This window comes from Macaca thibetana, chromosome 2 (genome assembly GCF_024542745.1).
Source record: "Macaca thibetana thibetana isolate TM-01 chromosome 2, ASM2454274v1, whole genome shotgun sequence".
In the NCBI taxonomy this organism is placed as follows: domain Eukaryota; kingdom Metazoa; phylum Chordata; class Mammalia; order Primates; family Cercopithecidae; genus Macaca; species Macaca thibetana.
This window is the reverse complement of record NC_065579.1, coordinates 14,745,426-14,771,852: the sequence shown is the minus strand read 5'-3', so window position 1 is coordinate 14,771,852 and position 26,427 is coordinate 14,745,426. Positions and strand designations below refer to the sequence as shown.

At 41.8% G+C, this 26,427-nt stretch overlaps 2 protein-coding genes across 13 annotated transcripts in view; one reads left to right on the top strand and one right to left on the bottom strand.

The window, feature by feature from the left end:
* Positions 1-26,427, top strand: part of FBXL2 (F-box and leucine rich repeat protein 2) — a 128,327-nt gene that overhangs the window by 96,508 nt on the left and 5,392 nt on the right. The window contains exons 7-15 of one of the 2 annotated variants that reach the window (XR_007723327.1): positions 28-123; positions 387-513; positions 659-733; positions 2,085-2,215; positions 4,030-4,090; positions 4,886-4,930; positions 5,470-5,526; positions 10,774-10,986; positions 12,284-12,511. Coding sequence is in view for 1 of the 2 variants with exons in the window: in XM_050779404.1 (XP_050635361.1) it covers positions 28-123; positions 387-513; positions 659-733; positions 2,085-2,215; positions 4,030-4,090; positions 4,886-4,930; positions 5,470-5,526; positions 10,774-10,986; positions 12,284-12,391 (913 nt within the window). In the remaining variant the exon portion in view is untranslated. Of the gene's footprint in view, positions 1-27; positions 124-386; positions 514-658; positions 734-2,084; positions 2,216-4,029; positions 4,091-4,885; positions 4,931-5,469; positions 5,527-10,773; positions 10,987-12,283; positions 13,418-26,427 lie in introns of those variants that run through there. The other variant, XM_050779404.1, reaches the window with a different exon arrangement.
* UBP1 (upstream binding protein 1) overlaps positions 14,712-26,427 on the bottom strand; it is a 54,631-nt gene continuing 42,915 nt past the window's right edge. For 4 of the 11 annotated variants that reach the window (XM_050779391.1, XM_050779394.1, XM_050779397.1 and 1 more), the window contains 5 exons: positions 23,412-23,502; positions 22,529-22,647; positions 19,686-19,828; positions 18,931-18,982; positions 14,712-16,726 (listed from right to left, as the gene is read on the bottom strand). In XM_050779391.1, the coding sequence (XP_050635348.1) occupies positions 16,689-16,726; positions 18,931-18,982; positions 19,686-19,828; positions 22,529-22,647; positions 23,412-23,502 (443 nt within the window). In that variant the 3' untranslated portion in view covers positions 14,712-16,688. The other 7 variants (XM_050779390.1, XM_050779393.1, XM_050779392.1 and 4 more) reach the window with 4 other exon arrangements.

Here is a 26,427-nt window from a genome sequence, read left to right as displayed (position 1 = left end):
ATCTTTAGTGCGTCCGCTCTTTTTCAGCACGTGTTATAGCCTTAGCAGATTCTGTTCCAAGCTGAAACATCTGGATCTGACCTCCTGTGTGTCTGTTACAAACAGCTCCTTGAAGGGGATCAGGTAAGAGTGCCCATTGTTTGTGTCAAGAGAATACCCAAAACTATGAACATTCTGGAAGCCTTCCTAATGGTCACATTGGATCCAGCAAGAAATAGGTGTCTCCAAGAGGTCCCAGGCATGGGTCTCCCCTTCTGAATTTCTGGTGATGAAACTCAGAGTTATTAAACTCAGAGTTATTTATCTGGTGATGTACTAAACTCAGAGTTGGTCGTTAACTCTCTACAGGAGAGACTGCACATAGTTTTTGTTTCTTGTTCTCTCAGTGAGGGCTGCCGAAACCTGGAGTACCTGAACCTCTCTTGGTGTGATCAGATCACGAAGGATGGCATCGAGGCACTGGTGCGAGGTTGTCGAGGCCTGAAAGCCCTGCTCCTGAGGGGCTGCACACAGGTACCAGAGGGCTGATACAGCTGTTTGTGTTATGTGTCAGGTGTGGGCACATCGTCCAGGGAGCTGCTTTTGCATTTTTCTTGGTGTCCCACTGTTCCCTCACCTGGATTCCAGCTGTCAAATTTTGTTTTCTCTGTCCACTCAGTTAGAAGATGAAGCTCTGAAACACATTCAGAATTACTGCCATGAGCTTGTGAGCCTCAACTTGCAGTCCTGTTCAGTAAGTAGCACGCCTTTCCTGAACACCGTTGGCTCTATGTTGTCTCCCAAAGCAATCTGCCCCCCGGGCAGCTGAGATGGGCTATGTTGCCACACCCTGATTTTCATCCTGTGTCCTTATAGAACCTACCAATTTGTCACAAGATGGAAGAACAACAACAAAAAGGAATCATACGCAGTACAAAGCCACCGACATCGCCCCTAAAAATAATATAGACCAGGTCTTGATTTTGTTGAATAGAGTATTAGGGACACTATTGAGGAATGCCGTGAATTGGTCACTAAATAGTTATAAGACATGAAGTGTCTTTTTTTTTTAACTTATAAATTGAGGATGATGACTCCTCTCACGTTGTTTCAGTGGATAATACGAAATAACACATGCAAAAATGCTTTAAAGAATAAAACGCATAGGCAAGAGCAAGGTGGCATTTTCATCCGGACATTAGCCTGTGGAAAACTATTGGTCCTTCCCCACTGCCATTGTAAACGTTGATAATTGAAGAGGATGCTTTGCTATATCCTGCCAGGTTTTTCAAGGGGAACGTAGGTTTTGAGAAAGGTAAGGGAAAGCCCTTGCATTCAGCTTTAAATGAATATATTATAAATCTTTAGAGTCCCTGGTGGTGGGGAAAAAACCAGAAACTATCTGCTGGACAAATGTTGACCTTATGGGCCAGGACTATTCAAAAATAGGACCTTGACTTATGTATAGGACAGCACTGGCTGATGGCTTGAAGTATATAGATGTGTGTGTTTATTTCTGTATCAAGTAGTCTGTTCAAGTGAACATATTATTTTGAATCTTCATGGCCAAATTCTTAGAATTTAAGATATGTATCAATAATTTTGTGATGTATTTAATTTTCCTGTTGTCTAAAACATTTGATGAAATATAAATATACATGTGTATATTGTAAATAAGGCATTAATCTGCAGAAATCCAATCAAACATTAATGTCATTTAAACTCGGGAAGCCTCAAAAGTTCTTTATTTAATCAGATTTTTAAATTATGAGTTTATGAATTTTATGAAAAAAATCTGTATTTTGATGACTCTAGTGAGGGAGAAATGGAATTTTAAACTTTTATTTTCCATTTGTATTATTTAAAAATTTTATTTTTTCCTGGATGCATGTGTCTTATCTAAATTGCTGGAATATTTTAAAGCTATGCAGAGATAACACAAGTACATGTCTACCCTGTACTTCTTATTTTGTTGGAGTTATTTGGATAAAATGCTAGTAATCAGCAACCAAAACTCATTGAACAACAGCAGATATTTTTCTGCTGCTCCCGTTTCGGCATTGCTGGTGTCCTCTGACTTTTCTTTCTGTGCTGCTTTTCCTCAGCGCATTACTGATGAGGGTGTGGTGCAGATATGCAGGGGCTGTCACCGGCTGCAGGCTCTCTGCCTTTCGGGTTGCAGCAACCTCACAGATGCCTCTCTCACAGCGCTGGGTTTGAACTGTCCACGACTGCAGTGAGTACACCGCACTTTTTGCTTTGCAGCTCAGAGTTTGGCTGAGTTAACCAAGAGGGCTTCCTGCAGGAGAGGACAGGCTTGCCAGGTAGGGGTGGTGGAGGCAGTAGTTATGTTGTTGTTGGCTTTTGTTGGGTAAATTGGGGTGGGACAATGTATAAATCCAGTTCATTGAAGGATGTACTGGGAGAGTATAAAATGCCTACCACCAGTGAATCCAAACTTTAATTTCTCAATGAATGTCACAGTTTTCCACCTAATTTACCTCATCCTGTTATTGCTTTAAGCATCTGAGTGAGCACATAGTGAGCAGTGGTAGCCTCACGTCCTCCAGACCTGCCGCCAAACAGAAGAATGAGGGGAACATCACAATCACTTAGCTTCTTCCCCAGTAGGAAAAAGGTTTTGTTTTTAACACATAATGATTTAGGCCAGGCACGGTGGCTCACGCCTTTAATCCCAACACTTTGGGATGCTGAGGCGGGTGGGTCACCTGAGGTTGGGAGGTCGAAACCAGCCCGGCCAGCATGGTGACACCTTGTCTCTACTAAAAATACAAAAATTAGCCGGGTGTGGTGGCAGGCGCCTGTAGTCCCAGCTACTCGGAATGCTGAGGCAGGAGAATCACTTGAACCCGGGAGGCGGAGATTGCAGTGAGCCAAGATTGTGCCACTGCACTCTAGCCTGGGCGACAGAGTGAGATCCCATCTCAGGGAAAAAAAAAAAAAAACAATAATTTGTATTCTGATCTTCAAGGTAATAGATTATCATTACCAGCTATGAATATTAAAATTTTAACAATAGTAACAATAGAAACTGACTTCAGAACCAGCAACCTTTAAACTCTACCCAAGAGGCAGAAAAAAAGATACTTTTTAAAAATCTCTACTTCCCAATGAAACTGATCCATTCCCACGCTCACACCAGTTCTGTATCTTTTAAGAATCGTATATTTCTGCTTTTACCAATTTTTCTTACTGTTGTAGAGAAGGTACTATATCATTTAGATATTTCTGCTTAGAAGGAATTTGGGCGATCAAAACTGGTCAGAAAGGAGGTCAAAATTGTTGCTGTAAGAGAGTGTTTAACTTAGAATGTTATTCATGCACCCATCCCTATTAAGCCTGGGTAACTGAGAATTAACTTATTTTTCATTGTCTACAAATTTTTAAAATTTCCTTTAGGGTACCTGGGAATTTCTATAAATGCAGTAAATATCAAGATGATTTCGTTGAGAAAAGTTCATTTTAAATGTGTTTAAAAAGTGAACAAGGCTGGGCATGGTGGCTCACGCCTGTAATCCCAGCACTTCGGGAGGCCGAGGAGGGTGGATCACCTGAGGTCAGGAGTTTGAGACCAGCCTGGCCAACATGATGAAATCCTGTTTCTACTAAAAATACAAAAATTAGCTGGGCATGGTGGCAGGCACCTGTGGTCCCAGCTACTTGGGGAGACTGAGATGGGAGAATCGTTTGAACCTGGGAGGCGGAGGCTGCAGTGAGCCAAGATCCTGCCACTGCACTCCAGCCTGGGTGACAGTGTGAGACTCCGTTTGCAAAAAACAAACAAAAAAACCCAAAAAACAAATATTAGAATACTATTTGAAAACAACATGCTGCTATAGCAGGAAGATTCTTACTTTCCAAATTTGGGATGGAACTTTGGGGCTTTGGGCAGGTCACACTCCCTCAGGGCTGTTAACAGAAGGAAAAGCATGTCAAAGAGCAGCAAAAACTCAAGTATGCATCATACATTCTGTGCTTCCACTGTTAACTAGTTGGTACCGTTTTCTCCCCTGTATACTTTCTCCTCAGAATTTTGGAGGCTGCCCGATGCTCCCATTTGACGGACGCAGGTTTTACACTTTTAGCTCGGGTAAGGCATGGATTTAAAGAATACAACCAAACTCGAATTCACCTCCCGAATTCACAGTGACTTGGAGTGGTTTCGGGTGTGCAGAAGACTGTCTTCGGCAAAGACAGGCGCAGAGCAGAGCGGAGCAGAGCAGAGCAGAGCAGAGCAGAGCCCTTGGGGTGTGCGCTGCAGTTTCTCCGGTTAGCCAGACATCTAGGGAAGTCCTGTAGAGGGTTCTGTAAAGGGTCTGGGCCTCACGTGTGCTCAAGCGGGGCCAGCCTCCTCCTGGCAGTCGGCTCCATTCCTCATGTGGACCCCAACTTGGCCTCTCAGCAGCTCCCCGTAACTGGGCTGTACTCTGCCCTTTGCCCTGCAAACACCACTGGGGGCCCCTCTGGACCTGCTGTCAGGAACCCATGTCCTCCTGGGGCTGCTGATACACTCTGCTACCTCCACCCAACTGCCACAGTGTGGCTTCGTGCCCCATCCCCATGCCCTCCCGGAGCCTAGGCTAGGGCTAAAATTTACCTGCTGATGTCTGCGAGCCACTGGGAAGGTTTTGGACAACTCTCTTTCCAAGTTGAGAGAAGGAAACGCAGCCAGAGGCAGCCCTGTTCCCAGTTCCGAAGCACCGTATGTAACTCAAAAGGAAGCTGCTCAGAAGTGCTGGTTTACTGGGTAGCTTTAGGAACAGGGCATGCTTCTTAATAGAAGAGAACAAGGACACTGGGCCAATACTCAGAGGGGTGGGGCAAGCCACCATTGTTGCCCTCACCACTGACTCACATGTAGGGTGTGTCTTGTGGACTCTTCCAGAATTGCCACGAATTGGAGAAGATGGATCTTGAAGAATGCATCCTGGTGAGTGGACTCCTGACAGCCCTGCAGGGCAGCCTGCCCCTCAGTCACTGCTGGCCAGTGCGGCACAGCCAGAGACACTGACTGGCTGTCATCCTGACCCTCCTTGATCAACCTCAGTGGCAGGGCTTGGAAACCTGCGAAGGCCATGGCAGTGGATGTGTGAACTTTTGGCCATTCTCAGTCATCAGACAGAACTACAGAAGAGAAGTTCAGGATAGCTCTGTAAAATAAGCTTGCATGTCCAGTGATGGGATGACTCCAAAGAGGAGAATCCTGGGAACCCTCCTTGCCCACTCCACTTTGTCTCTTGCCCCAGGTCTCCTTGGGGCACCAGAGGAGAGACCAAAAAACAGTTATGCATCTCTAGAAGTGGGCAGATTTTAGAGTGCTGGTGAAGAGAGGAGCTCCCAGCCCCAGAGTGTTTGAGATGAGTTTTTAATTCTCTTTTACACCTTTTGATTCTCATGTTCAGGAGAAGCCAGGATTAGGTATTAAGTTCTGGTGTAGAAGCCACACTGACACAGCGTGTTTCTCTCCAGATAACCGACAGCACACTCATCCAGCTCTCCATTCACTGTCCTAAACTGCAAGCCCTGGTGAGTCTGAGTTTTTCTGACATTATTCACCTCTTAAAGATGAAAGAGCCCTCCCACCACAGCAAGAAGCTGTTTGGGTTCTCGTTCTGTAAGGTATCATCTCTCGATTTCAAAGATCTATTAATTGGGCTAACTTGGGAGGCAAGGTATCTAAATATTTGATTACTGTTTTCATTGAATTTGCAGTTTCAGGATTCCCAAAAAAGAAATGTCCAGATCCAGATGGTTTTGTTGGGGAACTCTACCAAACATTTAAGGAATGAACATCTTTTTTTTTTTGAAACAGGGTCTCACTCTATTGCCCAGGGTGGAATGCAATGGTACAATCTCAGCTCACTGCAACCTCTGCCTCCCAGATTCAAGTGGTTCTCCTCAACCTTGTGCATAGCTGGGATTACAGACATGTGCGACCACGCCTGGCTAATTTTTGTATTTTTAGTGGAGACGGGGTTTCACCATGTTGGCCAGGCTGGTCTCAAACTCCTGACCTCAGGTCATCTGCCTGCCTCGACCTCCCAAAGTGCTGGGATTACAGGTGTGAGCCACTGTGTCTGACCTGAATTAACATCAATTTTATACACTGTCTTTTAGGAAATAGACAGTAAAACATTTTACAACTCTTTATTTTGAGACAGAGTCTTGCTCTGTCGCCCAGGCTGGACTGCAGTGGCACAATCTCGGCTCACTGCAACCTCTGCCTCCTGGGTTCAAGCTATTTTCCTGCCTCATCCTCCCGAGTAGCTGGGATTACTGGTGTGCACCACCACGCCCAGCAAATTTTTGTATTTTTAGAAGAGACAGGGTTTCACCATGTTGGCCTGGCTGGTCTCGAACTCCTGACCTCAAGTGATCCATCTGCCTCGGCCTCCCAAAACTTTTTTTTTTTTTAACAAGGCCAGTAATACCCTGTTATCAAAACCAAACAAAAATTGTACCAAAAAAACTACAGACTGATGTTCCTCATAAATATAGAAGCAAGTATCTGTAACAAAATGTTAGCAAATAGAATGTAGCAATATATAGAAATAATTATAATACCATGGCCAAGCAGGATTTACTCCGGAGACACAAGTGCAGTTTAATATTTGAAAACTGACTGATGTAATCAACCATGTTAACTAAAGAAGAAAAATTACATGATCACATCAACTAATGCAGAAAAAAAAACTGACAAAATTCAAAAGAGGGCCGGGCACGGTGGCTCACACCTGTAATCCCAGCACTTTGGGAGGCTTAGGCGGGCAGATCACAAGGTTGGGAGATTGAGACCATCCTGGCCAAAATGGTGAAACCCCGTCTCTACTAAAAATACCAAAATTAGCTGGGTGTGGTGGCGCGCGCCTGTAGTCCCAGCTACTCGGCAGGCTGAGACGGGAATCGCTGGAACCTGGCAGAGGTGGCAGTGAGCCGAGATCACACCACTGCACTCCAGCCTGGCGACAGGGTGAGACTCTGTCTCAAAAAAAGAAAAAAAAATTCAAAAGTAAAAGTTACTTTAAAAAGTACCAGGAGGCCGGGCGCGGTGGCTTACACCTGTAATCCCCAGCACTGTGGGAGGCTGAGGCGGGCGGATTGCCTGAAGTCAGGAGTTCGAGACCAGCCTAACCAACATGGAGAAACCCTGTCTCTACGAAAAACACAAAAAATTAGCCGGGCGTGGTGGTGCACGCCTATAATTCCAGCTACTCAGGAGGCTGAGAGAATCGCTTGAACCTGGGAGCGGGAGGTTGTGGTGGATTCACGCCATTGCACTCCAGCCTGGGCAACAAGAGTGAAACTCCGTCAAAAAAGAAAAAGTACCAGGAATAGGAGGAAAATCCCCAGTTGCCATGTTCCCTACACAGGGATAACCACTATGGCCCATTTCTGTCCTTCTCGAGAAATTCTCTGTGCAATGAAAAGTGATTGTCTTTCTCTGTCCCTCTCCTCCCGGTGTCGTTCACGCACACACATCCACACCACATCCATGGGAGCAGAAGACACCTGCTGGTGGCAATTAAAAGCAGTTCCACCTCCCATTCTGCATCTTCTGCCCCACCACCCTAACCACCTCTGAGTCAGGAATGTGATACAAGCTGCTCACTTCCAGAATGCACCACTCCTGCCGGGGGTGAGTGACAGTGCATGACAGGAGAAAAGGCTTTGAGGCCAGCCTGAGCTGGGTATAATTGGCAAGTCTCAACTTCTTTGAGCCACAATGCCGTCATCTGTAAAAAGGGAATAATGACACCTACTCTGCAGAATTGGCCCGAACCAGACAGCTCTGACTATTGACTATGTTGTTAGTGTTAATATAGAAGGCCCCACTGCTATGCGAACCCTGTTGGCAGCAGATTTTCCTGTTAACTTGGAAAAGGCCAAGCACCCTCTGATTTTCCTTCAATCAGGTTTTAAAAATTTCTATGAATACTTGAATATGCCAGTACCTAAGTTTTTCAATTAATATAACAGTATCTCCTCAGTCTCATATTACTGCTAACTTCTTGATTTCTGAATTTCCCTATATTAAAACAATGGAGAAATTAGCATTCATACACCACCTCCATCATCTTTCTCCAATCTGTGTTTGTAAATATACACATATATATGTGTGAATCTATATGTAAATAAAATGAAATTGGCCACGCGTGGTGGCTCACGCCGGTAATCTCAACACTTTGGGAGGCCAAGGCGGGCGGATCACCTGAGGTCGGGAGTTTGAGACCAACCTGACCAACATGGAGAAACCCCGCCTCTACTAAAAATACAAAATTAGCCGGGCGTGGTGGCACATGCCTATAATCCCAGCTACTCGGGAGGCTGAGGCAGGAGAATCGCTTGAACCTGAGAGGTGGAGGTTGCATTGAGCTGAAACTGCGCCATTGCACTCCAGCCTGGGCAACAAGAGGGAAACTCTACCTCAAAAATAAATAAATAAAAATTTAAAATAAAGTGAAATAAATACACAGAGAGATACTTTTTTGATTCCATTTTATTGTAAGTAATCAAAATTCTATTTTTTGATTTACCAATTTTAAACAGCCTCCTAAAGAACCAGTTTTCTGGCTTTACTCATAAGTCAATTCTAAAAGCTAAACACCAATGAACAGCATTGATTACATAAATACTATTTGATGTAAACCATGTAGAGTGATTCGATTCATGAGAAAGGAAATATATTCCATATTGTTAAGATCAAGCTCAGAGAAGAACTTTTCAAGTATCAAGATCCAACAGAATTCCTCTTCTTTAGCTTCTCTTCCCTCGAGGTTGTACTCTGCTGCTCAGTTACATAGCCAGTAGTTCTAGTTTCTAGTGGTAGTTTCTAGTTTGGGGCTGTTACAACCAGTACTACTGCTATGTCTTAGATTTTTTATTCTGCAGGAATACCTTACACCCATCTACTTAGGTCTCCCCTGCCAGGACTCAAGTCCAAACTCTCAGACATTTCCTTGCTTCATAGACTGCAGTAGCCATTCACTTGCCCTAAACTGTATCCACTTCTGCACTAAAAAATTTGGCAGAGTGGTTTTTCAATTTTAACTTTACTGAAGTAAAATATACATGCAGAAAAGTACATTTATCATTGGTGTACAGATCAATGCATTTCCATAAACTGAATACACCCCAATCAAAGGTCAACATTATCATGACCCCAGAAAGGCCCTTTCTGCTCCCTTTCAATCACTGATCCCCCAAAAGTCGTGACTTCCAAATAGCATATATCAGTTTTGCCTCTTTTTGTATTTTATTTAAATGATATGAATGGAACCATCATGTATACTCATCTGGTTTCCTTATCCATATTGTTACATGTAGTTTGTATATTGTTCATTCTCACAGCTTTATAGAATGGGGACACTGTGATTTATTTATCCTTTCTCTAGTTGTGAATATTTGAGTACTGCTTCTAGTTTGGGGCTATTACAGCCAGCATTCCTATGTTTTTTGGTTAACACATGTATGCATTTCAGTCAGAAACATCGAAATAACCCCTGCAGCATATGAGACTTCCAGTTGCTCCACATCCTCACCAACACTTATTTTCCATCTTTTTTGAAAAACAACTGTAACATCACATTGTCCTTACAACTCCTCCCACTGACCTTGGAATCAAATTTCTTTACATAATCTACACAACTCTGTGATCTGGCCCTTACCTCCCCAATTCATCTGCATCTACATGCATCCTCTTATTTCCCACCTATTATATGTTGACCTTCTTCCTAAACAGTACTTGCCATTCTCCTGCTACCCCTGGGCTTTGCACACAACAAACTCTTTGCTCTCTTTCCTAGGATTAGCTCCTAGTCCTTCAAATAGCAACTCAGTGGTCTCTTCCCCAGGACGAATCCTGCTATCATATGCTGTCGAAGCATCTCAGCTTCAGTTTAAAAGATTAGCATTATTTGATTTTCTAGACTCTCCAGTCTGGGCTCCGCCAGTGCAGAAAAGTATATTTTTACTCATCATTGCACCCGTGGGGGCTGGGACGGAGTTGGAGCTCATATATTTGAAGGAACAAATGAACAAATGGGACATTGATGCAGTACTTTTGCCTCTCCAGTTTTTATGGTGGGGTGAATCTTACATTTGATATGCATTGGGAGAAACTGTCAGGTCTAAAACTGTTTTTGATATGGAGAACTTAAGAGAATTACACAAATGTCATTTGGCTATGTAATATTCATCTGAATTTATCTTCTGCAACCGTTACTGTTTACCCAAGAGAAGTCAGTAATGTCAGATCACACCATTCAAGGTCTATTTGATTATAACCTTCAAAGATGTTCAGTACATCTCTGGGTCACAGCTATTTATGCAGTTTTCTAAATGACATTAGATGCACTGATTTCACTTGCATCCCCTCAAATGGAGAACTGGCCAATAAAACTGCTGTCAAGGGGGTAAACTCTGGAATTTCCCCTGAAAATTTTATTTCCATCATTACACAATTAGGAGAGAAGCCACTCCCAGTGTAGCAAACCCATAACCAAAGGGCCCCAAGGCTTTGTGTTTGGTCCTCACTGCCTGATTAAATGTCTCAGTCTGTTTTGTGCTGCTACCACAGACTGGATAATTTGTAATGAACAGAAACTTCTCATAGTTCTGAAGGCTGGGAAGTCCAGGGGCTGGCATCTGCTGAGGGCATTCTTGCTGTGTCATTCCATTGCAGAAGGGCAAAAAGGCTAGCTTCCAGCTTTTTTTTAGGACTTGAGCCTTGGAATAAAGGTCCTGCAAACATTTACTAATGTCTCCCTGTTCCAGAGCCTGTCCCACTGTGAACTCATCACAGATGATGGGATCCTGCACCTGAGCAACAGCACCTGTGGCCATGAGAGGCTGCGGGTACTGGAGTTGGACAACTGCCTCCTCATCACTGATGTGGCCCTGGAACACCTAGAGAACTGCCGAGGCCTGGAGCGCCTTGAGCTGTACGATTGCCAGCAGGTTACCCGTGCAGGCATCAAGCGGATGCGGGTAGGTGTGGGGCAGGGGAGTCGGTCACACCTGACATTTCTAAGCAACAAAGGAAAACATCAAGAATCAGGCCGGGGCCAGGTGTGTGGTGGCTCATGCCTGTAATCCCAACACTTTGAGAAGCCAAGGTGGGCGGATCGCTTGAGGTCAGGAGTTCAAGACCAGTCTGGTCAAAATGGTGAAACCCCGTTTCTACTAAAAATACAAAAATTAGCTGGGTGTGGTGGTGGGCGCCTGTAATCCCAGCTACTCGGGAGGCTGAGGCAGTGAGCCCAGATTGCACTACTGCACTCCAGCCTGGACCACAGAGTGAGACTCCATCTCAAAATAAATCAACACCCATTTTCTCTGTTATGCAATAGTTATGCAAACTGATCTGGCACAATAGTGGCACCTTATAGACTTCGTCAAAATGTTCTTGCTTAGACTCTGCCCTGAAGATTCAACTTGAGTTGGGTCTGGGATGGAGATTCCACATAGTCTGGTGATCGGAGCCCTTATAAGAAAGCCTTTGTTGGGCTGGGCGCGGTGGCTCACGACTGTAATCCCAGCACTTTGGGAGGCCGAGGCAGGCGGATCACAAGGTCAGGAGTTCGAGACCAGTTGACCAACATGGTGAAACCCCGTCTCTACTAAAAATACAAAATTAGCTGGGTGCACATCTGTAATCCCAGCTGCTTGGGAGGCTGAGGCAGGAGAATCGCTTGAACCCGGGAGGAGGAGGTTGCAGTGAGCCCAGATTGTACCATTGCATTCCAGCCTGGGGGACAGGAGTGAAACTCTCAAAAAAAGTAAAAAGGCCTGTGTTAAAGGCAAGCAATGTAAGGTCATTATGAGTGGGAGGTAGAACTCTCTTGGCTAATTTCCAGGTAAGAGGGCTTAACAGAATTTGGCTTTTGCCATGTAGTTCACCTACATTGTTTTATTGATTATGCTTTAAGTTTAGGCAACTGCATTTACATATCAAAACAGCCCCATCCAGGGTGCTACAGCTGTAGAGAACATTCACTTAGTTTGCACACAGGGCTGGTTACTACCCCGGGTGGAAACATATCAAAGTATATTAACGTAAGTGTTTTCACTTATCCTTAGAAACATATCAAAATATATTAACGTAAGTGTTTTCACGTACTAATGCGGGGCAGAGGGTTGGGGGAGTAACAGTAGCAGCTCCAATCTACAGCATAAATTCTATTTGAACTGACTAAGGTGAGGATGTTTAATAGCGGACTAGAATTATGACCATAATCCTAGAAATACCAGTGTAAAGACTCCACTGTTTTCTTCATCCTTCCAGGCTCAGCTCCCTCATGTCAAAGTCCACGCCTACTTCGCTCCCGTCACCCCACCGACAGCAGTGGCAGGAAGCGGCCAGCGACTGTGCAGGTGCTGTGTCATTCTCTGACAGCAGCTGCCTGGGCCCAAGGGGTGATGAGGCATCCCTTCCTCTAGAAGACCTGAGTCTTCCTGACCTACTCCACCATCACCCAATCTGTTGATGCTCCATTGGGAAAGGCATTTACAGGTAAAGACTTCTGTATGGATTGCAGTAACTCTGGTGAGAGTTTTCACCTTTATTCTGCTGTGAAACAATCGAATCAAAGCCTTGTGTCAGTTCAGAGGACAAGTGGTTTCAATGCAGCTAGGACCATGCCAGAAACCTGGATCTCTTAAGAGATTGGTACCTACCTAGGTACAAAAGTTCTACCCTTGGCATTATCAGCACTCCTCAAAAAGACCATCAGTGTTAGCACAAACTGAGCAGAAAAACTAGGCTGTTGATTTTCTACCTGATATTTAAGCCAGTGGCCTACTTTAATTCACAACAGTTCCATTTTGATTAGCAGGACTTTTCCACTTTGAAGATAAAAGAGCAACTTTGTCAAAGTGACTGTACTGCAAATTCATAATGCCTGATAGTTTTATATGTAGAGACTTATGTGGAAGGCATGTTAATAGGTTTCCATGAGACACCAAAGAAAAGAGGACTCTATACTGGGTGGAGCAGGGTCTTCACCTTTTTGTTTCTGTCAACTTGTCATACACACCTCCAGGGACCAAAAACAAAAGCAGCTCAGAGAGTCTGTGCCTGCCTGATTGGAAAGTAGAAGCTCTGGTGTATGCTACAGCACATAATGCATTTTTATTAAAGGAAAAAAGCTAATTATGTCCATGCCTCTCATAAAACTGGGGGGAAACTTAAAGAAAAAGAACTAAGGCTTAAGTTATCTGTAGTATAATCAATTAAAAGTAATGAATGGATGCATGTAAAATGGATGTGATTTTTTTTTCAAGCTTATTTTGCAATCTTAGAAATCAGGTTACACCATAGCTACTCAAAAGTTTTACAGACTTAAAACTCAGATCAGTAAGTGTTGGTACCTTTTAGACTCATAAAATTGAATAAACCATTGCAATGCTTTAAAAAAAATTAAGTCAGAGGGTTTTATTGCTATGATTTTATGGCAGACACATCCAAGCAAAACCATTTTCCAAATGCAGACCTTCATGATGTTATCTGAAATCTGGTAAAATGACCCTACTGTCTGCTGTGGTTGATTCTTGCTCCATGCTGTCCACATTTGTGATCTTTATTAAGAAACTATCACCACCTTCCTGGTAAACGTAGGTGTTCATGGTGGCTGGCCCTTCCTAACCACCACTCCCCCCAAACTGAAGGGCCAGAAGCTCATGAGAAACGTAAGTAAAACGGCAAAAACAAGATGTTTTCCTGTGACTAGCAATACCTTTATTGGGCAGTTTTAGAAGTGTTTTTAAGGATATATTACCTCGGCTGCATTCTAGGAAGGGAAAGCAGATAGATATATCTGCCCATAAATGGACTTAGCACGATTATCAGAGTAAACATTTTATTGCCTTATGCTATATTCCAGCATTACTTGGTCTAAAAATTGTGTGGATACCATAGCAGTTCCTTAAATATACATTTATACCTACTGTTGTGGAGGAGACGGGGGAGGAAGACTGATGCAGGAAGCAACTTCAATAAATGAGCACATAACAGACTCACTTTAGTGATTATGAATTAGAGTTTCTATTTAAAAAATTAACTTAAGGCTAGGCGTGGTGGCTCACACCTATAATCCTAGCACTTTGGGAGGCCGAGACGGGTGGCTCCCCTGAGGTCAGGAGTTTGAGACCAGCCTGGCCAACATGGTAAAACCCTGTCTCTACTGAAAATACAAAAATTAGTCAGGCATGGTGGCAGGCACCTGTAATCTCAGCTACTTGGGAGGCTGAGGCAGGAGAAATGCTGGAAACTGGGAGGCGGAGGTGGCAGTGAGCCGAGATCATGCCATTGCACTCCAGCCCGGGCGACAACAGTGACTCCGTCTCAAAACAAAACAAAACAAAACAAAAGATTAAATGACCAGAGCCTTCTCTACATGATTTCTTTTGAGCCATGATACAACCTATCAATCACAGCTACTGGACTCAATGCTCAATGACCCATGGCCTCATTTACAAAACAGGAGAACCTCTTGTAAGACAATCAGGTTTGCTTCCTTTTCAAGTCTGGAACAGTTACTGGAATAACATATCCTCAGTTGCATCAGCTTTGAGAAAATAAACTGAAAAAGAAAAAACTATGGGCCTAACCTCTTATTACATTTAGACTGGCTCAGAACACACACAGGGAAACTCCTTGATTCTATGACATGAAGTGACAGAAGCAGGAACTGGGATTTTAAATGAGACACACATTTGCAAAACAATCAGAAAACATTTATTATACTGAAATGTGTACATCCTACTATTAAAAAAACAAAGTAACAAATTTGCTGGTGCCAAGATTTATTTAGCCTGTTTCACTGGGACAAACTCATGTTCAATGCCACGCAGTAAAATTTAAGTCTCATAAGCGTCTAAGTATTTTTACCCCGCTTCTAAAACCTGATGAGGAATTCAAAATAAGCACACAGCATTAAATGACATTTATTGTTCCATAAATCTTGAGACCCAAAAAGGAATGCTAAATAGACAAGCAAAACTTTTAAAACAAGAGATAAACTCACTTCTTTCCCCAGTGACTGGTACAGGAAACATGTGGTCACACAAAAGCAAAGGCAAAAAGTCAGAAAGGAAAGCTCTGCCTATAGGATCTATAGGAGTTACAGATACTTTCAAATCGATGATGAAAACAGACCGTGCTTCTTTGTAGCAAATAATTAACCCCCTTTATGAATAAAACATGTCAAAGCTTTTACCCACTGAAGCAGTTTGTCTTCCGGGAGAGATTACAAACTCAAAATTACTCATTTCCTATTTTTTGCCTGAACACAGATGAGGACCAAATAGTACATTCAAATAAGGACACCTGGGTATATGGACAGAGATCCTACAATTAAAATGGAATAGAAGTTTAAAAAAAAAATTCAGTCCCCTACACCATAGGCCTCAAACATGCTTGCTGATGGATTCTGGGAAGGTTTTGGATGAAGGACGGAGATAGATATGGGAGGAAAGTGAGGAAACAGTGGATTCCCTTTGAAAAGTATGCTAGCAGACAAGCATTTGGTTTTATGAAAGAGGCACTCTTTTTATAGAGAAAGAAGCTATTATGTGGTGTATAAAAAGCCCCTAAATCATCACCAGAATGTCTATCCATGATTGTACTAAAGCTCAATATTTGAGGAGAGGCTTAAGGGATTTGTATGGTACATTTTAGTGTTTGATAACATCTAGTGTTTCCACGAAAAAATTCATCTTGTTCATAATGAAGATTCCTTAACACCTATTCAGAAGCTATCAACAATAATACTTTCTCCCCCTACTTGGGTCACCTATTTCCAATGTCTGGGGTAGGGCTTTAAAAAATGTTCAACAGGATGGTGGGGGTGGGGGGTGGTCAGAGATGGAGGGAGAGAGGGAAGAAAACGAGAGAAAAACCACGAGTTTAGCAAGGAATCTCCAAAAATGAAAACCAGAAACTAAAATGCTAAAAATGGAAGCAGAAGCAAAGAAGTTTTTCAATAAATCTGTGACAAAGCCAAAACACAAAAGTCTTTGTACCTATTAGGATTTACACTGATCCTCTCACCAAGGTACTCCTGATAATGCAGTTTGCTTCAAGCCCATCTTCCTGGCTTGGATCTTCTCCAATCTGGCATGATCATATCAAACGTACACCCTTAGACATGATTTCTTCCAAGAAGGTGCCGAGCCTTTTACCTGACCACCAACGGCCACATCAGCACAACACACCTTTCCGCATACAGATTCACTGCTGGCCCCAAAACAGCACTGTCCCCCATCTCCTCTCCAGGTCAGCATAAGGTTCAGGCAATAAAAGCCAAACTGGCACAGAAAGGTAAATGCCCACAGTAAGTTTCTACATTCATTTCCAAACCGCATACAGTGTAAAAAAGACAGCAAAGGCTGCTTCTAGGAACTGTATTTACTGGCCTCTGCCAGAGCAGCGGGCAGCTATGCCTGCACTGTGGCCTCCAGAGCTGGATGCGTGCTGTGCCGATGTGCTCACTCTCATGAGGGTGCTTGGCTATGGCAGTGACAGTGAGGAGATTCACCTCTCATACAGCTCGTTAGAAAGGTCATCTTGTGTTTTCAATATGAAACATTTCATATGGTAAAATCCAATCCCAAGACTTCTTGGATTCAGTCTTCACACACTTTTAAGCGTGACTATTTAGTACTGAATATAGTTCAGTCTATATAAGACATCACTTCAAAATTATGTGGATGCCATCACTATTTTCAGCTGCAGAAAAGGAAAGAAATATTTCTTCAGTCAGGCTTAGGAAATTAAGCCTATTAAATGGAAAACTCCCTGCCAACTACAACCTCCCTTCCCAATTCAGAGGTTACCTTTAAATGATTCTAGATAAACAAGCAAATTAACTTGCTCTAGCTCCTCTTCCCCCAAAACACTTCATGTACACATTCCCTTTTTAGACATTCTGCGAAGCCTGGTCCACTATCAATGCCCCCATTCCAACACTGTCTGCCAGTTCTGGGGGTAGGGGGACATCTAGCAAGACACACAATAATAATAGTGTTGTCCATAAGGGAAGCAAGAACTAGAAGCAGAACAGGTAAAATATACTGTGTCAGGGCAGAGGACCCGAGGGAGCAAATGCAAATGCGTACATCTATCTTTTCCAGAAAAATTTCTGAGCCACTGAGAGGGAGATTTCAAACATTTTAAAAATGTATCATTCCTTTTGTTGCCTAGTGTTTCTCAGTAAATAGAAGCAATATAGGCATTCATAAAAAAATGATTTTTCTCATGAGGACAAAGTTTGAACAACAAAAAAAAACACAGTAAATTGAGATCAGAGGGGAGATTCTATGATTTCTAACACCAGAAAACGTCTACTGGTTCCACAAAACAAAACTATACAATTATACTATATGTTTTCTTTTTTAGACAATGTCAGTTATGCAAGGTAAAAACTGTACTGCTGTGAGAACAAAAGACTGAGCAGAAGGGTACTAGGCTAAAGATGTTTCTGAAAGTAAAAGTTAGAGTGAACCAGTTCAGAGTTAAAACTCAGCCTCGCAGGTAACCTGATGGCATATGCAACATGTGAGGCACAAAGTAAAATCAGTATTTCAGTAGTTTGGGGATACTTGACACACATGACATCTCCCTCTTCTAGGGGCAGCTTTTGTGCTAAGACCGGATTTGGATCTTAGCTCACCTGACTTTTAAAATAGTCTATGAATGTATGATCTCTTCTCAAATTTTACATTTAGGAATCCCTCCTCTTTAATGTGGGAGCCACCTAAGCCTGGTCCTGGCTCTCTTTTCACATTCTCTCCCTAAATGACCTTAACAACTTCTACAGCTTTGAGTCACTGTTGATATGCTGAAGGCCTCCAAATTTACATCTCAAGGCCAGGCCTCTTCTCTGAGCCCCAGAGTGGTGACAGTCAACTGCCTACTTGACATTTCTACATATCCAAAATCAAACTCTTGGTTGATTTACCCCAAACATACTTACCTCTTCAATGAAATCACCATCGGCCCAGTTACTTTCCACAGAAAACCAGGTGTCAGAACTATTCCTCCCTCAAATGTGCAGCCCACTGGGGCCCTGTCTATAAATCTGTAACATACCACCACAGTGGCACCTTTCACCTGCCTCATTTTGCCACCTTCTCATCTGTCTCCACAGAGTTGTGAAAGTGAAAGAAAAATCTAGTCACATTACTCCTCCTTTGTTTAAACAACTTCAGTGACAACCCAATACATTTCAAGTAAATCCGAACTACCATCATCACCCGGTCCCGCATGCCGGACCCGGCCTCCTGCTTTGATTCACCCTGATCAGCTCATCCTCACACACAGCATGGCAGCTACATGGCCCACTGCCAAGCTTTCAAAGCCGCCAGGTGTTTGCACACAGCCCCACATTGCCTGGGGATGCTAATCCTATGGCCAGTTCCTGCTCCTTCTCATTCTTCAAGTCTCAGGATTAATGACACCTCCTCAGAGAAGCCTTACCTTACAGCTTCACATTCCCCTCAACCCAGATCTCCCTTATCCATAAGTACCCCACACTTTCCTGTTCCTTCATGGCACTTAACATACTGGTAATTTTGTGTATCTCTTGGCCAATTTTGGTTTGCTTTCCCCAATAGGAGTTTCATGGATTCTGTTTTATTCAAGATCCACTGAGTGACAGAAGCACAGTGTCTGACACAAAGTGCTCAGTAAGACGTTGGCTGAATGAATTGAGATTTTTTTTTCCAGTCATCTAGAAAGACTGACTCCTCTTCCTTATTTGTTAATTTCTATTACAACCACTAGAAATATTCTCAATTCATTTATCAAACTTTCTTCTTAAAATGAGTAAAGCCATCATTTTAAAGAATAAATACACGAGAGGCACTAATTAGAGGCACACACCATCTCTCATGATTCTGGCATTTTAAGACACACACACACATGCAAAGTACCTTTTACTGTGGAGAATAAAAAACAACTCTCATCTTGAAAATTCTGAACCATCTAGAAGGATAAAGTAAATGTGTAAGTACAATTAAGATCCAACTGTCATTTCTTAACTAAAAATGATTTTAAAACAGTAAATATTCTTCTCACACAAATACAGGACTCAATGGCCAAAACGATAATTCATGAAGGCAGTGTGAGGCAGCAAAGATGCACACGTGCTGCACTGCCTTGTGTTCACTGTGCCTGTCCATAATGGTCCCTGAGAGACCTGGTCGGTCACCCGTGTGACCCACAGGGGCACATCCCCTGCCAGCTTCAGTGGATGATGACTCTTAAAAATTGCATAAAGTGCTCTTCTATTATTACTTGCTTGCCACCAATCACTAAGGGGAAAATTATATATCTTACATGTTTTTTAAAATTAGTCATCAAATAATAGACAAAAGGAAAACACATCCAGTGACTCACCTCATAAAACGGACCAAAGCCTTCCACTATCCTAGAGTCCCCCAGTAACTGGCTGCATCCTAAAGGGCTGGGGGGAAGCTAAGCCAGTTTTCCTTGGCTTGTATTCCATGTTATCACTAGGATGCCTGTAACTCATGGTTATAAGTTCTTCCAAAGTGATTCCCAACTCTCAGGAAATGATTCTCATAAGTATTTTCAAAAGAGGTCACAGAATTTTTCTACAGTTCTACAATTACATGTATAAAAGTAAATACCAGTGTGAAAAGGAAAAACAAATGATTTGATTTACCTGATCACTAACAAGAATGTGAATACCAGTGGGACCCTGTCTGTAAACCTGATTAATTTGGTGGAGAGGAATATTAAACACCAGCGCAAGTTTTCGAGCAACTTCTGAAGCAATCATTTCTTCCAAGTAGATTGCATGATAAACTGAAATTTAAAAAAAAAAACAAAAAGAAGAGCATTTTAACAGTGATCTTTGATCTGTTTTCTACCTGATCTGTAGGATCTGTACAAAGGTCACACCTTTCAAAGTACCAAAAAAGTAAAAAACATTTTAAATGGGAATAAACTCTTTCTTTCCCCATCTTACTACCTTGAAATCTCAAACTACCAATCTAAAACGTAAGAATACATTATTTATATCCAGAAATATAATTTAATAAACATTAACAGAAATCCCTGGACAAAAAGATTTGAGGTTTGACTTTTTCTTTATATTTTTATTCAATGAATATAGTTTCATGTATTCAAAATTTAAAAACAGGAATTGGCTGCAAATGAACATGGGGGATCTTCTTGAAATAATGGAACTCAAACTGGATTTTGACAATGGCTGCCAAACTCTCTAAATTTGCTAAAATACCATTATATACTTAAAATGGGAGGACTTTATGGTATGTAAATTATGCCTGAAGAAAGCTGTTTTTAAAAATAATATATACTTCATGTATTCCTAGCAATATACAAAAAGAACCCTAAAAGAGTCACGTTCTTTTCGTTCCTTTTTTTGAGACAGCGTCCTTCTCTGTTGCCCAGGCTGGAGGCGGTGGCACAATCACAGCTCACGATAGTCTCTGCCTCCCAGGCTCAAGCAATCCTCCCCACCTCAGCCTCCTAAGTAGCTGGGACTATGGTGGGGGCACATGCCACCATGCCTGGCTGATTTTATTATTATTATTATTATTATTTGTAGAGACAGGGTTTCACCATGTTGCTGAAGCAGTCTTAAACTCCTGGGCTCATGCAGTCTAACCAGCTAGGCCTCCCAAAGTGCTGGGATTACAGGCATGAGCCATCACGCCCAGTTAAGCATCACAGTTTTTGATCCAGTAATCCTACTATTAGGAATTTATCCTAAGGAATAAAAGCTATCTGTTTATGCCCCTCCCCCCACAAAAAATTTTAAATAATATAAAAGATGCTACATGAAAAGCTAAGAATACAAACAATAAAATGTGATGCTTCCTTACAGAAAGCCCCAGCCACATTCCATCCAGTGTTCTGCATTTTTGCTACACAGAACTTATCAGCAGATATCTGCAGAGTGTACATCTGTAGTGAGTCTCACTCTTGTAGGTCCTACTCAGTTACTGATTAAAGCCAGACATGGCTCAGGAATATCATTACGGAGAACTCTGCTTCCCCAAACAAGGGGTTTGTAAGTATAGAAACCAAGAATTTTCCATTACATAAAACTTAGAAGTTGGAACTAAAATTATAGTAAGACTATAGAAATGATCTAGAGAAGGTGTCACCAAACCACAGTCCATATGGGCCAATTCCTGCCCTCCACTTTTTTTTTTTTTAAATAAAGTTTTACTGAAACAGCCTTATCTACAATTTACATATTGTCTATGGCTATTTTAGCACTACAACCAGAGTTGAATGTGAGAGACCCTATATATGGTCTAAAGAGATGGAAATACTTACTACCTGACCTTTTTTTTACAGAAGAAGTCTGCTGATTATGGGAAAATATCCAATATTTCCCCACATCCCTCCACAAACACTCATGTCTGAGGACACACCTTCCAAAATATTATAATCTTGGCCATATGTAAGTGATGTATAAGCTCTTGATGATACATGGAGAGCCCCTTTAAATTTTTATCCTTTTAAGAATCTGTATAATCTCAAAATTCAGAGCTTCTGAAGTCAAAATGATACCAAATACAAAAAAGTTCAGAGTAGTGATGCTATCCTTCCAATTTTTCAGTAAAATTCAAATCACAAAATATTTTTCAGAGTTCTATCTATTATTAGGGCAAATAACTGCATCTCTGAATGCCATTAACACATCTTTTTTTGAAAAGTTCTGAGTGTGTTGCCTTTGTTCTACTTCAGAGTATGGAAAGAAGGAAATATTAACATATATCAATACTACAAATGAGAAAATATATGCCTTTTAAAATGCTTAAGGGCTGTATTCAAAGGCGAGAAGAGGGAGAGGCCAAGATTTTTATCTCTGTCCTAACCTAGCACTATACCATACAATTAACGCTCAGGATGAGAAGCCCTCCAGAGATAACATACTGTCTGGTATTATTTACAATGACATAAAGATACGGCATCAGACTCGCCACACACAAGGTGCACAGTGCTGGCCGAACACCTGTCATGACAAGTCCACACGCTTAGGACTATTACATGCATGCACTGTTGCACATATGTTATGCTCTAAGAGTTCTGCCCATCCCTAGTCAGGAAAATGGGAAAAAAAAAAAAAAGGAAAGAAAAACCCTCCTGCTTTTTTTGTTAAGCTGCCAGTGTTACATTAATCATTTCAGTAAATCTGACAAAAAAATAAAAATAAAAAAAATAAAAGCCAGAAAGATCTCAATGCATTCAAGCTAGGTTTTCCACTTGTTACACATTTCCAGCATGAAGGGCCACATGAAAAAGAGACCCTAAGTGTGGCTGTAATAACTGAGAAAAAATGCCAGTTTCCTCTTCTCCCAAGGACTTGGCCCTAGAGCTGCCACCTCTCATTGCTAGCAAGGCTCCTTCATGAGCAACTTGGCATTCCTAACACAGCAAGAGTTCTCCAAAGCCTGCTCAATCAAGTCCTTCCCATTTCTGTCTTGACAGTTTCAGAAGTGACAGAATCGAGATACCCTCAATACCTACCATAGGGTGCCCCACTGCCATTCTCGCTTGCACTGCTTGCAGCTTGCTGCTGCCCTTGCAGCACCGTGCTGCTTGGCTGCTCCCGGCAGACATAGATGGTTAAACGAGGCCTAACTGACCTGCAATCAGAAGATGCCACTGATGAGCCTGGGACAGAAAGCTGCCTTACACATGTACAAATGTGACAACTAAAGGAATCTAAGTTCTATTTCCTTATGAGAACTTTATAATGTTATTTCATTATACAAAATAATTTACTAATAAAAATATAAAAACCACACACCTCACACCAACTATCACAGGTGGTCTAATATGATGATCCAGACTCTAAACCATTGAGATGGTCTGTCAGATGCTGGTAAATTTAAGTTTCAAGATTAAGTCAGCAAATTAAAAATCAGTAAGATTCAATTTTAATGGAATTCTCACACCACAAGTATAGAAAGAGCAATGATAGTAAATGGTTCTTACAAGCCAGCACAATTTACAGTTTCTGTCATTTTAATTCACAATTAGTTTACATTTTTAATAACTGTTTAGTAATAGTCATGACCTTGAAAACCATAGATTCTGTATAGCTCACCTAAATTAGAAGTTTTGTTTTCTTGGCAACAAACCCAGTCGTCTTCAAGAAATCAGTACTGCCCATGTGCATTTCTACCAGTCTTACAGTCTACCTCTGCCCTCATCAGTGCCTGCATCATATCTGGGCCTGCCCTGAAGGTGTACACAAAACAGTCTTCTTGTGAGCACAATGCTGCCAATGCTCGATGGCGCACACAGGCACACATGCCAACCTAGCGTGGAAACACATTCTGCCCAAATTCCCCACGCGAAGAAAGGTACATTCTTATTTCAAGCAAAACAGTTCACAGTATTTTACCTTGACTTCAGTGAATTATAGAGCCGAATTCCATCGGCTGCACCACAAATTTGAACTAAATCCTCCTTTGTCAGTTTTAATAAGTCGGCACCTAGAAAAGAGCAAAAATATTTTTCTCAAATGGAAAAAGAACAGAACTGCTTTACAGGCATCTGTCTTCATGCAGTCCAATGTCCTTCAAAATAATGATAGATATCCTGAATATACACATATACATGAACAATACAAAAAGACAGACACCTGTCCTTCAGAGCCAAGGAAAATGCTGGCTTTTCCATGTCCTGTATCAAGAAGGAGCTTAGAAGTCCAGAGGCGATGAATCAAATCAATGAGTGTCGGGCCTAAAGAACTCTTCCCAATACAAGATTTCACTCATCTACCTTATTTAGTGACTGGGTTGTGGCTACGTGAAGAAACATGATTCTGACCCAGCCCATAGAATCAAACCCTGAGATCACCCAGGCCGATCAATCTTTAATTTCACAAAAAAGGAAATGGAAGTCCAGAGTTTGTGGGACTTGCCTAAAGTCTGTAAGAGTTGGTAGCCGAACTAGGACTGGGCCTCTTTATACTGAAACGTGCAATGTAAAGTCAAACATTCTATAACATAAACAACTGTCACAGCAGCCTTTTAACAGAAGAATGGCAGAGAATCACACATTATACCCTAAGATTTCCCCCAAGCACATCCTACTTACAACATCATTTACAAGTGTAAATGTCTCCCTATACAGGTTTCCTATAGCACCACCTAGAGAAGCAGTGTTTGACACTTTTAAAAATTCTATCTAAACACTTCCTTCGCTTACTATAGAAGAAAAAAAACTTACACATAAGTATATGGAAGCCATACCTGAGTACATAGACACCATGAACTACTACTCAGTATTTCAAGCATAAATGATACAGCATCTAGGATTTGCTCTGAAATACAACAGAGGGCAGGACAGGAAATAATGGAGAGCAAAACTGACCAAATGCTGGTAGTTTTTGAAGCTAGGAGATGGCTGTATGGGAGTTAATCATATTCTCTCTACTTTTTAAAGTCTGAATTTATCCATAATCTTTTGTTTTATTCTCTAACAGCTAGGATACAGTTTATTGGGGGAATTAAGATGCACTTTGGGATGAAGGCTTGATTTCCATATGATAAATAGCCACTTACATATGTAAGAAGATAATGAAGTCATCTTTCTATTTTTTAAAGGCTCAAATGCGAAAGCCTACTAAATTTCTAGTCTGTAAAACAAGATCAGAGAAGCATATCTCCCATGAGACAAGAGCATTATTAGAGTCATTTTATAGAGTCAGGTAGGCAGAGAGGCTCTCTTTCATCTCTCCACTGGGGCTTACTACATGCACCTCACAGTTGTGACCAGAGAGTACTGTGTATGTGTGTGCACACCCTTAACCCATACGGAGAACTGGACAGGTAACTGCATGTACAACCCATCCTGAAATGTGAATGCCCACAAGGATCACAGCAAGAAGACTCACTGCCCTCCTCACCGTGCTACTGTCAGTGCTCTGACTCAAGAGATGTGCCAAGAGCGTACCATGGCTAGCTCCTCACCCACTTTCTTGGAAGAAGCCCCCAGGAAAAGGAAAAGGCAGAAGGCCGCACCATGTGATCACTGCTTACAGCGAAAAGGGCTTAAAACTCACCAGATAGAAACATGGATCTGCCTGATATAACAGGAGTAACGTGGGGCCTCCCTCAGTTCCAAACGTCGGCGCTTTTTCTATGTGCTATGCTTTTCATCTGCCTTCCATACGACAGTGCAAGACAAACCCCAGCTCCCCCACCCTGAAATTTTACAATTTTTAGTTTTTCACACATAAAAGGCTTTACTTAATCATATAAAAATGTAGTCCCCAGCTAGCAAATGACTTCCACCTGGAACTTTAATTTTAAAGAGACAAAGAACTACACGGGAATACCTACTCATTGCACAAACATTACAATACGTGGCATAGTAAGAAACCATGTTCTTTGCAAAATCAAGCTTTTCTTCAGGCTGAGTGTGTGCACACACAAGTTCTGTCCTCTTAAAGGGATTCACAAAGTTGTGTTTTAATGGCCCTACTGCACTGCAGGTGAAGGAAAGCTACCTACCACTTTACTGTGATCCAGCACTTCTCAGCATGTTTGGCCAGGACATGTTACTAGGTGGTCATGTTGGAAAAGACTCCCAGAGCCAAATATATCTGGGAAATGCTACCTCTGCCCCACCTGGCAGTATCTATTACTGTCCCTCTAAACAGGTTTCCTGTAGCACTACCTGGAGAAGCAGTGCTTGATAGCTTTTAAAATTCCTTCTTAACATTCGCTTAGCTTACTGTGCAAGAAAAAAAAAACTTACACATAAGTATATAAAAACGATAACTGAGTACATTCAGACTATGAAACACTACTTAGCAATAAAAAGGATTAAACTACTGATACACACAACAACTTAGGTGGCCATTATGCTACTGAAAAAAAGCCAATCTCAAAAGGTTATGTACTATATGATTGCATTTATATAACATTTCTCAAAATGACAAAATTATAGAGACAGAATATAAAGTGGTTGCCAAGGATTAGGGATGGTAGGGGAAGGGTGTCGGTGTGATTCTAAAGGGGTAGCAGGAGGGAGATCTTTGCAGTGATGGCATAATTCTGTATCTTAACTGTGGTGGTGGTTACAAAAATCTATACCGTAACATACATTGTGCCAATGGCAATTTCCTGGTTTTGCTACTGTACTATAATTATGTGAGAAATGGAGTGAAGAGTACACCAAAACATCACTGTACTAGCTCTGTAACTTACTGTAAAACAAAAATCATTTCAAAATAAAGTGAAAAAAATCATGTAAATCTATATACACGTACACACAAATGAGGACACATAAGTCTGGTAAAACTGTTGACTGAACCAATGTCAATTGCCTGGCTTTAATAGCATATAATAAAAATACGAGATATTCCTATTGGGGGATAGATATAAAGAACTTTTCTGTGCATTTTTCTT